The 17242-nt window shown below is 31.3% G+C and overlaps 1 protein-coding gene across 1 annotated transcript; it reads right to left on the bottom strand.

Annotated features, from left to right (window-relative positions):
• Window positions 1–10536: 10536 nt before the first annotated feature.
• LOC107827847 (alcohol dehydrogenase-like 4) lies at window positions 10537–16938 on the bottom strand. Its single transcript, XM_016655062.2, has 10 exons — window positions 16784–16938; window positions 16330–16466; window positions 16199–16248; window positions 15787–16118; window positions 14377–14459; window positions 12568–12643; window positions 11757–11818; window positions 11523–11618; window positions 10983–11144; window positions 10537–10872 (listed from the first exon to the last, which is right to left on the bottom strand). Exons 1-10 carry the CDS (start codon window positions 16842–16844, stop codon window positions 10762–10764), a joined length of 1170 nt encoding a protein of 389 aa, XP_016510548.1. The 5' UTR covers window positions 16845–16938; the 3' UTR covers window positions 10537–10761.
• Between the last annotated feature and the right edge of the window lie 304 nt (window positions 16939–17242).

Here is a 17242-nt window from a genome sequence, read left to right as displayed (position 1 = left end):
ATTGTGCTTCTATTAATACTGATTTCTTCAAAACCAATCCCATGTGAGATAATAATTGACCTCAATTTGTATTATGATAAGTGTCTTTCTGATTTAGCTTTGAATTTTTTTATTTTTTTATTTTGTGTGTGTGTGGAGGTGGGGGGGGGGGGGGCAAATTTACCTTTTCTATTTGACTAAATTATATTTTTTAAGTTTGAATTTTTATGTTGTTACTATAACAAAATGCATTTTTTTTACTGTTGTTTTTCTTGTTCTTCTGTTAATTTTGTTGAACTTTTCTTTTTACTAATAAGCTAAACATGTTCGTTATTGCACCAAACATCAACTTCATACCACTTCAACACACAGCTAGCATATATTTTCAAGATAATAGTCAACATACATAGTTTTTTTCTTTAAATTTTTATTTTTTTTAAATATAGGCATAAGAGGCAAAAAAAATTTAGCTTTGATTTTAGTTATAACTTTTTCATTTTTTATAATATATTTGTCACCATCATTTCTCTTTTAACTTCGTATAACCATCATCAACCCTTTTCAATCCTGAAACTTCTCTCAATTTATCCAATTTGCATGTAATTTTATGTTTCAATTTAATTTTTTTCTATGTCCATTGACTTAATTTCTTTTCATAACGACAAAAAAATAAAGAATACTTTTGTCTTTGTTTCAATTTTAGTAATAATTATAAAACGTATTAGCTCCAAGATCACGCCCAATAATGCCTTATAAAAAGAATTAAGGGTCATTGCAAATATAATTCGATTTACAAGTCCGAAGTCGAATCCCACAAAGAACTAAGGCTTAGCTACAGTTGTTCAATATCGCTAAGAAACACAAGTTCAAACAATTTTCTAATTATAAAGATTGCGGTTCTTATTTTTAAACTAATTAATTAGAAAGCAGTAAAATTATTAATTAAGGAGACTAAGACTTGTAGACAAGATTAAGGAGGTCTAGAGTTATGATTTCCCCAATTGCCGGAATTTTTCCCGCTAAGTCTTCTATAATTTCGCATATGTATTCTTTACCGATCGTGGGTACTTTGGGTGTTGTAGCTCTCTCTCGAGCAACTACCACAATTTATGCTACAAACCCAAATAACACCAAAGTATATTGTATTGATAAATTGGCAGTAATAGGAACAACTCAGCTAAAGGAAATTACAAAGAACTCAAACACCACAAGAATGGGGATGAGAAGACACAGAGAGAAGGAAGATGAGAGGCACAGAACTTTCACATAATACAAGCCTACTGTAATTCTTATTCTACTAGGTATTTATAGGGAATGCTAAATCCTATTTCCTTGCTTCACACTTCACATGTTCCAGCACTCTGCTGCCAAACAAAGTCTGTTAATTTTGTTGGATGCTTCTTCACTCTTGTGTTGCGCCTCACATTTTCTGTTTCTTGAGGAATGTTGATCTGGCTACTAACTTGGTCAGCTGCATGCGCATTTTCAGCTATTTCGGTATTCATAACAATTTACTAGACGTATTCTCTCGAACTACGCTAGCTGGCACAAATTCACCGCTCATTACGATCGCACCAAGGTTTCATTATCTCTAATCCCGCCTTTAAACACTCCTTATTGATCTCTCACGTACTTTATGAGTTATGTTGTTTAACAACTACCTAAGTATGTACTCTCTCTCGAGCAGTACGCACTAAATAGGCACAGTCAATTGATGGCCATTCAATCAACAAGTAGTTGAACAAGTCGATAAATCAAACGACTTAATTATATAAAAACATAACAAGAATTTATCATACAAAAGGTTCTATCAAAACTCTAGATAACAAATTAGCTATTTGTCATAGTATGCATAACTACAATACTAGAATTCATAACCAATAATGAAAATAGGAAGAAGGAAGTGAAAAACTCGTAGAAGAATTCTGCGTCTTGCTCCTAGTGTGTTCTTGCCTCCTTAGGTCGAATCTCAGGTTTAAAGTATGTCAAAAGTCCTCAAAATAGCATTTTTATGTGTATTTATACCAAGTAAGGTCGGGCCAGACGAAACACCTTTTCCTACACAAAATAGGACTCTGGCTCTGTAAAATTTGTACAAGCGCGCCGCATGGGGCGCCGCACCACGCAGTGTACTTGTGGGGAACTTCAGAGAGCATGCAATTTGAGGGTCGCAACAATTTACACAGCCGCGGCGCCCCCTGCGGCGCGGATGCGGAAATTTAGAAAAATGTAAAACACAAAAGTTGTAGATCTTTTAAATAGCTTTCCAACGATATATTGTGGAGCCCAAATGGATTTCTGAGCGAAAAGTTATGTGCATTTTACTAGACAATGCATAGTATGTCTACTCGATTCTTCGTTTCGTTCTTAAAGTCCACTATCATCCGTTGATCCCCAAACACAATCCCAACTTAATCCTTGGGCTTTTAATCAGACTTCAAAGCTCCAGAATAGCTTGAATTCATTCCATAATATCTACGTAAATCGGAATCACTCTTACAAGGCATAAAACACATATATAGTGCAAAACAATAGCGATTAAAGTCCAAACTCAATTAAAGTATAGTAAATTAGAGTATAATAAGCGACTAAAATACGCAATTATAACCTATCATCATTCCATAATATCTACGTAAATCGGAATCACTCTTACAAGGCATAAAACACATATATAGTGCAAAACAATAGCGATTAAAGTCCAAACTCAATTAAAGTATAGTAAATTAGAGTATAATAAGCGACTAAAATACGCAATTATAACCTATCATCACTCCATTTCGTCTGCCACTAAGAAATGACGTTTAATTCATACCACCATTATATAATTATATTCAAAGTATTTATTTAGTAATATAAACTATTTTTTTCTGCAGTGAATCTGGATAAGGGATTACTTAAATATACATTGGATGCTAATATTTTAATTAAAAATATAATTCATATACTGAAATATTAGGTATATTCATTTACTAAAATATTAAGTAAATTAATTTGTATATATCTATACATTTAAATAATAAGAATAAAAATAAAAAGTTGTATTCACCTGATCTTGTCCTAATTCTTATCATGTTTGTCCCTAATACTTACGATCTTTATCCTAAATTTATTTATTAATTTAAATAGATACAGAAAGATATAAATATAAATATAGATAATAGATATTATCTTAAAATTGTCAAGTATCTTTTTCTTATTATAGGGATTCATGAAAGATGCATCAAGTTGAACACAGGAAAGAGAGATTTTGGTATAGGGAAGTCTCATATCTTACATAATTATTTACAATCATCATATAGAGAAAATACAATCATCAACAGTAATATTTACTCAAACGTTGAAGCAATTCTAGAAATCAAAAAATATTTGATTATTTTGTTGTTATCTCGATAAACATACGCGTGTATCTTATATATTACATTTATTTTATTTAAAAAAAATACTTTATTCAAATCTAAATATGGTGTTGTAAAGAATTTTATATGTGAAAGAGTTTTATAATTATATGGAGTAGTTTTTTTTGCCAGATGCGAAGTAGTATTTAATTAATTATAAAAGCTAACAAAAGTTTCTAACCATGATTGCATATGATAATTAGCCAAATAAAGTAAACTATAGAGAATTATATGTTATTCGCTCAGACTTTCGAGTTGGAGGTTCTGCAAAGTTTCTCAATTTTTTTAATCTGGAAGATTTTGTTATCTAATTGTCTCTTTTGAATGTTTCTAAGAGATTCTTTTTTTGATTGAAGTATTTTTTGAAACAAAAATACTTCTAATATAGATCAAAGTTCCATAACAAAATTGGATTGAAGATTGCCAAGTCAAAAATGAAATTAAAATAATTGAAAATTTAGTTACATTAAATGAGATTCCATATATAATTTTTAACTTATTTGATAATCTCTCCATGTATATAAGAGTGAAATACTTCGAGACACAAAGAATGCAGATTATTCATCTCTCTCTCTCTCTCCACATTTAAACAAACAAAAACAATGTTCTACATATAATTTTTTTTATAAGAAATTGGTAATAGTTTAATGTAATAACTTTATAAAACATGCGATGCATTCTAATGAATTACTAGTTCTTTTTAAAAATATAGTTTTCGAAATCAACGTCAAACATTTTCACATGTAGAATCTCATTCACTACTGTAGTGTCTTTCAAATATTAGATCCTTGCCCCGAATGGTCATTCAAATGGTCACTCAATTATCACAAATTATCTTCTAAAGTCACTTTTCTTTCGTTTGTAACAACAAAGTCACTGAATTATGCCTATTGCACTCAGAAGGTCACTCAACTAGATTTTCCAAATTTTGGATTGCCAAATACCTATTTTACCCTCTAAATTACAAACATTTATCTTCTTTTTATTTTTTTAAACTTTTTAGTATTAACAATAAAAATTCAAAAATTTATTTACACAATTTAAAATGAAAGAAAATAAAGGTTGTAAAATATATATTCCATGCACGTAATATAAAAATAATTATTTAAATAAAGGTATTTTTATAATATGCATTATATATTCTTGAAAATTATGCTCAATTATATTATTATGTTTCTACCAACTTTCCGACAGCAAAAAGTTATGTTGCCGAAAAGCAGAGGGGCTATTTGTATAGGGTAAAATATGCTATGTTAAGTCGTGCATGAAATATATATAATATAATTGAGCATAATTTTCAAGAATATATAATGTATAGTATAAAAACATATTTATTTAAATAATTATTTTTATATTACGTGCATGACATATATATTTTATAACCTTTATTTTATTTCATTCTACAACAACAACAAGAACAAACCCAGTTTGATCCCATAAATAGGGTCTGAGGAGGGTAGTGTGTACGCAGATCTTACCCCTACCTTATTTTCTTTCATTCTGAATTTGTGTAAATAAATTTTTGAATTTTTTTTGTTAATACTAAAATTATTATTATAACAAATTATTCTAATTAATTTTTTTTACTATGCTCATTATTTTGTTATTCCTGCATTATATATGCTTAAATACTTTTAATTTTTTTATTTTATAAATAATATTTATTTATTTTATAGGTAAGTCCATAATGTAAATTAAAAAGGGAAAAATCATAATATTAAAAAATTTTAAAAAAATAAAAAGAAGAAAATATTTATAATTTAGAGGGTAAAATAGGTATTTGGCAATCCAAAATTTGAAAAATCTAGTTGAGTGACCTTCTGAATGCAATAGACATAGTTCAATGACTTTGTTGCTACAAACGAAAGAAAAGTGACTTTAGATGGTGATAATTTGGGATAGTTGAGTGACCATTTGAGAAATGGACTTTAGTTTTGCATAATAGTATTTGCTTTTAGCTCTGACTATTATAGATGGTGAAAATTTGAGAAATGACTTTAGTTTTGATTTTAGATGGTGATAATTTGCATAATAGTTTTGAGAAATGAAAGAGGGGTTGCTCTGATGGTAAGCAACCTCCACTTCCAACCAAGAGGTTGTGAGTTCGAGTTTCCCCAAGAGCAAGGTGAGAAGTTCTTGGAGGGAAGGATGTCGGTGGTCTATTTGGAAACAGCCTCTCTACCTCAGGGTAGGGGTAAGGTCTGCGTACACACTACTCTCCCTAGACCGCACTAAGTGGGATTATACTGGGTTGTTGTTGTTGTATTTGCTTTTAGCTATTGAGTTCTTAGTGATATATGGCATGATGCTTAGCTGGTTATTCCCATATGTCGAGCAATTGCTCCAAATTTGAAATATCTAAACAAGAAGCTGAATTTTTAACCTACTCTTTCAATTTCTGAAATCACCTATCGTTGGACAACAAAAACTTTGCGAGCTACATCTCTGGTATTTATTTTGGAAGATAAAATGAGCTTTTTGCCTAGAAATTAAAAAAAAAATGGTGATCGGACTCGTTAGCCAGCGTGACATTGATAGTAATGGACCCAAGGGGTCTCTGTAGTACGAGTAGGATCAGTTGATGGTCTGATATGAGAATGTGCTAGGTATTTTGTGTAGAGATGCAAAAAATAACTTCGCTCTCCATTCAGAGAAGCTTTAACTTTGATTAAACTAATTAATTTTATATAATGAGGTGTTAAACCTAGTTAATAATAATTATTTTGGATCTATAATCGGTTAGTATGAATAATGTAGAATAGTGGTGGTAAGAGATTTGATACTGTGTGCATTCAATATCTCAAAATGATTAATGGTGGAGGAGTATCAAACAATAAATAGCATTGAATTAAATAAGGAGAATAATTTACCCAATATTAAATGAAGTGGATGATTCTTTCGTCGGACAAGGATGAATGATAGACAAATACTAGAATATTGGGACTCTTCTCGGATCTGATGGAAAAGTGAGGAATGATAGACAATCGAATCTCTTTAGAAAGGTAAAGTTTGTATTTTATCTAGAGAGAATCTACTTTTCAAAGAGTGTTCTTATCATAAAATATTACATGCATTTTACCTTATCTCTCTTTCTATTTATAAGGATATTCCCCTAATTAACCCTAAAAGTACAAGTACAGAGAATATTCAACAGAATATTCTCTTCAAAATCCTGCTATTGAACTAGCCGTTATTGTCGCTTCATATACTTAACCTCGGCCATGATTGATTGCTCGGGGGTGAATCCTATTGGTTACTAGTCGACCTTGGCCAAATTGCCACTTCGTATCGAATATCCTTAGGCAGATTTTGACCCATACCAGGAGTATTCATTTATCATGTTAAGTTGGCATCAATTCCATTCAAATTAGCCTAAACTAGTAGCAAGTCATAGACTTTTAGCATAGTTATTAGTTAGGCACTCTTATTTCTATGGTTGATCAAGAGAGACCTAGCTTGCTTGGCCTAGGCCTAACCAAGCTATGACTCATGCCTTTCAGCATAAATTGGATAATTAATTCATAGCTTTTCGTCAATTCATCCCTATAACCTAGAATATACCTCAGGCCCATGCTATTTGGTAAGAAAATCGACTAGAAACCTAACTCAGCTTCTAGAAGATAGTTGATGAAACGACCGTTACCCAAATACCATACATACATTTTTAAGAAAATAACATAGCCCCCAAAAGTTTGGGATCCTAAGCGATTGCTTTACTGACCTTATAGTCAGGCCAACCCGTGCCTATTTGGTAAGAAAACAAACTAGAATCCTAACTCAGTTTCTAGAACACAGTTGATGAAACGAAGACTACCCAAATACCATACTATAAGATTTAAGTTTCATCGATGATGCTCTGGAAGGTGTTTTGCACATTTAGGGGTCGTTTGGTAGGATGCATTAGATAAAATAATGCATACATTAGCTTTGTGCATTAATAATATATTGTTTAGTACACATTTTGAACATATGCATTAGTTATGCAAACATTAGCTATACATCCCATTTGATATTATCCTATGCATAACTAATGCATAGAAAACAATGATATTAGCAATGCAATGAGTTTTAATGCATGCATTAGCTTAGTTAAAGACAAAATTGTCCTTCAAAATTTATGTTTGATTAAAATATGCTAGTTAGTATATTAATGCAAGTTCAAAATAATCCAAATAGTGAGAAATAAAATTATATCCCTAGTAAATAAATAAATACTTAGCATATTTTCTTTTTTATAAATAAATATTTAATTTTATTTTACAATATAGGTAGACAAATCAAATAATTTTTTGTAAACTTTTTCATATAAAAATATTTCTCAACATATATTTTCTTTAAAAAGTTAGAGTGTGAACTAGTTTTGAGAGCATTTTTGTAAACAATAATTCTTTTAGAAATTGTGCAATGCTTTAATACATCAAACCAAACAATGGATAAGAAATATGTCAGCATAACTAATATTAGTATAACTAATGCAAGCATAATTAATACCAACATTACCAATACACTATATTCAGCATTATTCTCGTGCCAAACGACTCCTTAGTGTGATTTGAATAGCTCCACTCATGTTTTTCGGTCATGTCAGCAAATCACGCCCAATATAAATTCGGCTGACCTCTAACTTAACGTTTTCTGCTCAATTTAAATGATCTTTTACTGTTTATCTTTTAAGTTATCATATTATGCAAATATATTTTATGTCACTAGTCTCAAGGTGCGCGTGTATTCTATCTCAATGAGTATTAATTTATTTAAAATTTGTATTTAAATAGTAAAATAAAAGTATAAGTTCCTAAAGATAATTATATATGTTAAATGTGCATAATAACTAGATAAATAAAGAAGCTCTCGTAAAAATCCTCAATCATAAGTCAATAATTCAACTTAAAATTATTTCAATTTAATAATATCATAACTTTAATTTCACAAGTTATCATGCTTCCTTTTTCAGTTTCAGCAAGAACAAGTCCTTAAAAAACTAAATAGTGTTGAAGGATAACTTAAAATATATAATCAGGCAACTATTGAGTGTGATACGGCTGTGCGCCATGATATTGAGTTTGATACGGCTGTGCGCCATGATGTTGAGTTTGATACGACTGTGCGCCATGATGCCGAGTTTGATACGGTTGTGCGCCATGATGTTGGGGCATTGTGTATGCCTTTGTACATCACCCGAGCATTGTGTATGCTCTGTTACATATTTGAGACATTGTGGTGTCGTTGTGAACTTGTGGTGTGTTGGTATATTTCTTTCAGTGCAATTATGATAAGTCCTTAGTGGGTATCCTTGTTGGTTAATTCTTAATAACTCTGTTGATACACATTTATTGAGTTATTGTATAATTATCGTAGTTACTATATCATTCGTGTTGTGGTATGTTTGTATTTTCCAACACTTATTCCAGAAGTATTTAAAATGGCGGGTCGAGAATCTTACTGGGTTATATTTACATATAACTCACTCTTTATCTGCATGTCTATGCAGATACCATTGGTGAAGACGGAGCTAATAGCTGACGAGTTCGCTGGAGTTGATTCAGTTATTGAGGTGAGCCGCCGCATTGTTCGTGGAGGCTGCCAAAAGAGTTTATCATTTATCCATGTGATGTCTTTTGTAATTCTCTTAGATACTCCATGGTCTAGTGTAGAATTTTTGCTAGAGTTTTAATTTAATAATTTGAGATACCAAGTGTTCATAATTAATTATCAAATTATTTGGATATTCATACTTAATTAAATTTTGCAAATTAATGGTTAAGGTATGAAAGTATGGTTCGCCTAGCAGGTGGTGTTAACCGGGTGTCAGTCACGTCTAGAGAGTAACTTGGGACGTGACAAAACTTATGTACACTTAACCAAGTTTATTTGAGAAACTTATATCAAGTATAAGTTTATCCTTTCGAATTTCCTATTTTTGGTCTCTTTCGTATAAGCTTACATTAAAATACTATCCACAATCTAATATTCAAAATTGGTTTTCTCCCTGAATTCTTTTTCTTTGTTCTTTTTCCCTTTTCCCTTTAGAATTTGCAATGCATGTAGATATTTTAGAATAGCATGCAGCTTATTTTAGAAGAAAACAACGTAAATAAAAATAGAGTTCATGATAACTGCATCTTGGAACATCATAAGGTTTAAGATTCTTTATAGGGACGGATTGGTCTCTCGAACCTAATTCTATTACCTTTCACAAAATAGTTGTAATAGATATATAAGAAAAAGCTGTAAAACATTATGTAATATAGTTGATATAGCCAAGAAAGATGTCATAATACATGTTTTCTATATTAAGATAATATGTGATTCGACTATTAGATAAATAGAAATTCGATACAGGCTATTTGAATGATCCACCAAATTCAAATCTAATTTTAAATGGAATTTAAATTTGAATAATTGCTCCGATATAACTCTTGGAGAAATAAAAAACGGACAAAAAATGCATTAGCAGTAAAAAAAAGAAGTATATAGAAAGCAACCTATATATGACCCTAAACCAAAGCACAATAATTGAAAAGATGACAAAAGTAGCCATTGACGTCTAAACCAAAGCATTACCCAATCAATATTATTATTATTATTATTAATAATAATAATAATAATAATAATAATAATAATAATAATAATAATAATAATAATAATAATAATAATAATAATAATAATAATAATAATAATAATAATAATAAATAGTTTTGCTTCATTCTACACAATACAACAAATTATGTGTAACACTCCCTAAAAAGTTTATGATGAATAATGTGGAACATGATCTCTTTTATAGGAATATCAGACTTTTTTTCTCCTACATGAATTAATCCAATAAATCGAAGTCCTATAGAAACTGAAGAACCAAATATCAAACATTTATATAACAAATTTTACTTAGTAAAATACGTTAGAGACCTTTATTTTTTAAAACAAAATTATGAATGTGTTTTTCTAATTCAAGTTGGAGATCAATTTTGTAGGGTCGATGTGTAGTTTAAATCGAATAAGAATTCCTTCATTAGGTAATTTAATTACAATTAAATCCTTAAATTATATGAATATTTAAGAACATAAAAATCGATCAATATTTTAGGAATATTTTAATCGTTCAATATTTAGCATAAATTATTTATACTTTTATAATAATATAGAATAATATAGATATAGATTAGTACATAAAAAATATACTGAATTTAGAATATTCCATGAAACTGACATGTAGACTTTTACAAATTAAAGTACATCTCGAATATATCATACAGTACTTAATTAGTGAGATGTGGGGATCATCAATTGCTTCATATGCATATTTGTACCTTTCTCCCCTCCTACGTAAAACCCCCCCCCCCTCCCCCACCCACCCCACAACTCATTCCCTAAAGAACATGAAAATTCAAAGATGAAGAAGGCATCTTAAGGATTTTCCATCCACAAGCAATTGAAAACCTTCGTTGATCTTCTCAAAGGGTAGTTTGTGAGTAATAAACTCGTCCAATTTCACCACCTGATTTTAGTTCATACACATTAGTCTTTAACTTTACAAGAATATGAGGAAAGACATATAGAGGTTAAAAAAATAAAATAAGACGCAGATGTAAAAGAGAATTTAATTACCCCAGCCATGCACTGTTTGGCAAAAAGTGGAAGTTGAGACTTTCCTTTGAAATCACCAAAGACAGAAGCCACAATCCTACGACCAACGAACAGTTCCATAGGATGGAGTGGCAACAATCTTGGTGTCGGATGGATTCCTAGAACTATTGTCATTCCCCATCCCTACAATAATTTTTGAAAATAAAAAAAATTCTATCAACAGTCATTCTTTATGCTAATTTATTGCAAAGGGAATATATTAAGAGCCCGTTTGAAAAAAAATTTACTTTTTTTTTTCTTTTTAAAATCACTATTTGGCCATACAATTTTCAATTTTCACTTAAAGATGAATTTTGAAATTTTTTGAAAATTTGAAAAAAACTTCAAAAAACTGCTATTCAAAATTTTCACTCTTCACTCACAAAAATTTAAAAACAATCCAAAATTATATTCATGTCCAAACACAACTCTAATTTTTAAATACTACTCATATTCACGTCCAAAATTTACTTTTTTCCGAAATTTTATAATTCTTATGTCCAAACGCCCACTAAATCTTACATCATGTGTGGACAAAAATGCCTCGCGGAGAACATCCAAATTTCCAGCACATTCAAAGCTATAATGTACCCCTCCTTCTGTCATTTCCCTTATTTTCTGCACCCAATTCAACACACCATGTGATTATAAAAAAAATATATATATATATAAGATGTCAGATTAGTATTAAATCAAAGATAAACTTATCCTATTTATAAATTAATTTCTAGAGTTTGTCTCCTTATAAGAACTGACCTCATGTACGGGTATATCGATTTCTTTGGGGTTTATGAAGTCGGTAATTCCAATTGCTTGACCTTAGGATCATAAAAAGTAGCATTAGGGGCCAAATTATTTGTCTAATTGCCTAATTAATTCAGAGCCCTCCGGTCCATAAGTGATTTTTTTTATTGTTTTCACACATATTAAGAAATTTACCTTTTAACATTAATTAACAATGAAATTGATCATATTAATCTTTACTATTTCTTCACATAAACACTCCTAAAAGGCCTAATTAATTACTTCATGGGCAATGTAGAAAAAAAATAATTAATTCATTTTTAAAATCTGAAAAAATACTTATTTTGGATCACAAGAAAAAGCCAAAAAACCACTTATTTTGGACCGGAGGGAGTAGCTGTCAAACTTCACAACTACGTAATCATTTAATACTTGCTACAAACTACGGACTTGGACCAGAAATTAGCCACATGCATGGATATATAAATAGCAGCCGCCAAATTTAATTACTCCCTCTGGTCCACAATAAGTGTCCAATTTGCTTTAACCATTAAAAAAAATACTAAACTTTAGATAAAAGTAGTTAGTATAACTAAACTGCTCTTAATTAAATATTGCAACATAGTTAATATGAAGAGTAAAAACCTTTTTAGGAATACATACATTAAGATAATTTTGGAAAAACAAATTGAATTGTTTTTTGGTTATATAAATAGACACTTATTTTGGATCAAAATAAAAAAGTAAATTGATCACTTATTATGAACCGGATGAGGTAGAATTTTCCCTTTCTTAATGGTTTTCTTTTTCAGTAAGAGTTTACCTTTGATACGTTTTTCAGGATTAATATCCACTCCTATTATTTTCGATGCACCTCTGGTTCGTGCCCCTTCCACAACCTGCACCCAATTTTAAATTTGAATTAATTGTTTTGCTAATCTTATTTTGAAATTGGTCAGTTTAAATCACATAATAATTGCCAAGATATTGTTTAACCCCTTCTGTTACTGTAATAGATTCTCCTTAAATTCATAGTTATTCCCTTACAATGCTTCAATCCATAAAAAGGGGAACTAATAAAGCTATGATTGGAGAATTAAATCAAAGTATACTGTTGACTTTAGAACGATGGAGAAGTATATTGAAACACAAATTTCCTTGATATAATAAAAACTATGACGAATCTCTATGTTAGTTGACTTAGTTCCATGAATTGTGTCACGGACTAATACAAGTCAACGTGGGCAAGTTGTAGTGATTCTTTAAGAGGAAAGAAAAAGGAGAAAGCTACTACCATACCAAATAGGAAAAAGATCAGAAATTAAATTTTATGAATTTATCCTTTAGAATTTTTAAAATTATAAATTTATATCTATTATTTTTAATAATTTTTTACACATAAATATTATATTATATGTCAAAAATACTAATGTAAAGCTGCATCCGTCCCTACCGAGGCCATCTAAAAGATGGTGACAGAAAATTGACGTACTAATTAATTAGATGGGTTTGGGAAATGGGGACAGTTGTGTCAACAAAGTAACAGATATTCCGAAGAAATCCAACATCAACTTGATGCCTATGCTCTCGTTGACAATCACAATACTATACACGACAAATGGCTAAATATATCTCTTTGCTTTCAAATATTATTTATCTGTATCCTTCGTTATATTATTGGGTTATTTATACCTCTGCCATTATTATTTGGAACAAAAATACTCATATTTTGGATGGAGTGCCATGTGACAACACCAGATTAAAATGACCCTTTTTTTTTTTACCCAACCCGTTTTATAAAAAACCCACAACCCGAACCATATTTTCATTTTTCAGTAATTTTAAAGAATTTTCTTTTTGTAAAACTTAAAAAGAATTGCAAAATATTTTTTTAAACCGAGTAGATACTGAAAAATTTTTGCAAAACAAATTGTAAAAACTGAAAAAGTCATTTTTTAACAAAATATTTTTGTTTTTTAACAAAATATTTTCGTTTTTTAAAAACTGAAAAAATATTTCCAACAAAATATTTTCGTTTTTGAAAAATATTTTTTTTCCAGTTTTTTTATAGATTTTGTTTTTATAAAAACTGAAAAAACAAATTTGTATAAACTGAATTTTTTTTTTGTAAAACAGGAAAAAAAATATTTTCGTTTTTTAAAAACTGAAAAAATTATTGTCAACAAAATATTTTCGTTTTTAAATTTTTTTTTTCATTTTTTCAGTTTTTTAAAATAATTTTGTTTTGTAAAAACTGGAAAAACAAATTTGTAAAAATAGAAAAAAAATATTTTTTGTTTTTTAACAAAATATTATCATTTTTTAAAAACTGAAATTTAAAAAAAAATCTAGAAAAAGAAAAGAAAATAGGGGTCGGGTTGTGGGTTTTTTAAAAAATGGGTCGGGTAAAAAAAAGAAATGGGTCGTTTTAATCTGATGTTGCCACGTGGCACTCCATCCAAAATAAGAGTATCATTTACTTATGAATTAATGGATGGTTGGATGTTATAATCTTATTTTTGTAAAAATACCTTTCTAATTCTCAGATAGTCCGGGATTAAACCATTTAACAAGTACAGAACCATATTGTTGTAAAGCCTAAAGACAGAAAAGTGATTAATTAGGAACTTACAGCCAAACCGACAGCTCCTAATCCAAATACTGCCACCGTTTCCCCTGTTTGAACGTCAGCCGTGTTCCACGCAGCTCCTAAACCTACATCATCAATTATCCATTTCATTCTCTTTAATATAATTGTATACACAACTTGCATAATTATTGGAACAAGTTGAGAAATAGCAGTTTCCTGCAGAAGTAGGACACCAAAAATCTTGTCCTTTTGGTAATGAATAAGCCTGCGTATTTCACCCCGCAAAGGAACCTTGAACTTAGTGGCGAAGCCATGAAATTTAATAAGGGTATTTAAATTTGAATACCTTTTATTAGTGGGCTATTCAAATGTGTTCAAAATCTATTTTTTAATCAATAACAAGTAATTATTTTATCTTATATATAATATAATTTTTCGCGAAGGGTGCTCAATTGATCACCCTTGGGCCAACATAGCTTCGCCCCTGCTTGGAGCAACGATAAAGTTATCTCCATGTGACTTGTAGGTCACAAGTTTAAACCGTGAAAGTAGTCATTAACTCTTGTATTAGGGTAAGTTGTTTACATCATACTCCTTAGAGTGCGACCCGATGCTTAATTTGTACATTAGGCTATTTTTGTTTTTTGGCAGCAAATACCGTTATCTCCATGTGACTTATAGATGTATATTTCTGAATTTAGGGGTGTCAAATGGACGGGTTAGACAGATTTTGGGCGGGTCAAAACGGATTGAGTCAATAATTGGATGGGTCATTTGACCCGCCCAAAAGTTACTTGGGCTAAGATGGGTTGTGTCAATATGGGCTAAAATTTGGATCATAATCCAAAACCGCCCAACTCTTATCGATCTTTAATTAATATATGCTATGGCTGCCCCATGGGATGCTCATTTGAAACCTTTGTCCGGTCAATGCGAGAAAGAGAGAAGTGATGTAAACATAAGAATGGAAGGTTTGCTTGTCAGCTGTCGGGCCAATGAGGCTCTTCTAGCTTTACCTACACGGCAAGGGAAAGATCAAAGGCAGTTCCAAAAAGGAGTTCCCTATTTCCAGCTTGATAAAGTAAAGTCTCAGTGCCAGTTGTAAGGTTAGGAAAGCCAGGTATGATGAAATCCTCTTTTCGAATAGGAATTGATTCGATCTTATTATTAGAATATGAAGATTCAACTGAATATACTGTTTTTCAAGAAGGAATCGCCATCACCAGTGGAAGTTGAACCCGGCGATCTCTTCCTCCTAAAGTATGGAAAAAGGAAGAAAAAGCAGTCAACCACAGGGAAGGAAGGAAGTATAGCTCAACTTTCTTGCCTCTTCCTCAATCCAGTAGCGAGGTTTCAACAAGTTCTTTGTACGAGCGGGTCATTTGGGCTCCTATTTTTTATCAAACAATTAAATTAAAGGAGTAATAGTTAAAAATTGAAGTGATAAATTACCGGTGGAAACGCCACAGCTAAGCAAGGTCATCTTGTCAAGTGGGGCATTGGGGTCAACCTTGACTAAGCAAGCAGAGTCGACAACAGTGTACTCACTAAATGTGGAAGTGTTGAGGAAATGATAGATGGGGTTGCCATCCTTATTCCTGAACCTACACTTGCCGTCGTTGGCCATCACGCTTTTGAACGGATCCACCCTGAATTTGCCGCACAAGTTGTTTTTCTTTGAAGAATTGCAGTAAATGCAGTCTCCACATTCTCCATTGAATATTGGCACTACACGATCTCCTGCTTTCATATCTGTCACCCCTTCTCCTACGCTCTCCACCACTCTACATATATTTTCATTTTAATTCGTATTTAAGAAAGAAAGAAAGACTTTTATATATTTTCGGCTTGATGTTTGACTTACCCTGAGGCTTCATGTCCTAGAATTCGAGGGTAAGCTCGTTGAGCTTCATTCTTTACACAAATTAAAAAATCATCACAATTAATAATTAGTAGAAAAAGTTATGTGATTGAATCTTGGTAGTACGTATATACCTCGCCTTTCCAAGCACTGAGATCTGTGTGACAGATAGAAGTAAAGAGGATCTTAATTCGGACCTCCATTTTCTGAGGCGGATCCACCTGCACTTGTTCTACGACCAAAGGCTGCCCTGGACCATAGGCCACAGCAGCTGGTGCAACAACAAGAACAACATCATATATATAGCGCCTCTGTTAATTTCTATATGGTGAAAGAACAAAATCCAATGTTCCTATATAACAAAATTTAATAAACTGGATCGATCCCCCTCTATGCCTTCTGGGTCGAGCCTGTCGCATAGGTTGCATAGAGCTTGCCTAGTGCGATTTACACCCCTCTGTGGTTTACAGCCTATTATACAATGGGGTTTACCCGGTGCGCACAGAGAGCTCACCCGAAAGGTAGAGGCTGTAGCGGCAGCGAATTTTCCTGGGATTCTAAAAAGAAAAAAAAAGAAAATAAACTGACCTCTGCAAGTGATAACCTTTCCAAGCGAACCATTTACATGGTAAATGCCATTGGCAGCCATTGATGACCTTTAATTGTGGTCTAGTTTTCGGGCTTTCCTATAGTCAGGTTTAATTTCTTGTATAAAAGACTATGGAATTGATAAAGAAATTCACTACAGGTGCAGGCCTTCTTATAGTGCTAGCGAAAACCAACTGGTCAAACGAGGCTGCCAAAATAATTAATAACATACCAATCTACGTATCCATAAACAGGAAAATCTAATTGAATTAGTTTTCATCCCTACCATGACGTTTGTTAGCAGTCACTGCAAATAAAACTGACACTTAATTTAGTTGCGTGTTTGGTTATTATTTATAATTTTGACACAAAATAAAATTCTCCTTCTAGAAGTTTTATTTTGTGTCTCGTACAATTTACACTAGTTGTACGAGGTTCCTTTTTGTCTCACAAATTTGT

The sequence above is a fragment of the Nicotiana tabacum genome, chromosome 1, assembly GCF_000715075.1.
Source record: "Nicotiana tabacum cultivar K326 chromosome 1, ASM71507v2, whole genome shotgun sequence".
NCBI classification, from domain to species: Eukaryota; Viridiplantae; Streptophyta; class Magnoliopsida; order Solanales; family Solanaceae; genus Nicotiana; species Nicotiana tabacum.
Note: the sequence above shows the minus strand (reverse complement) of the source record. Positions and strands in the feature narration are given on the sequence as shown.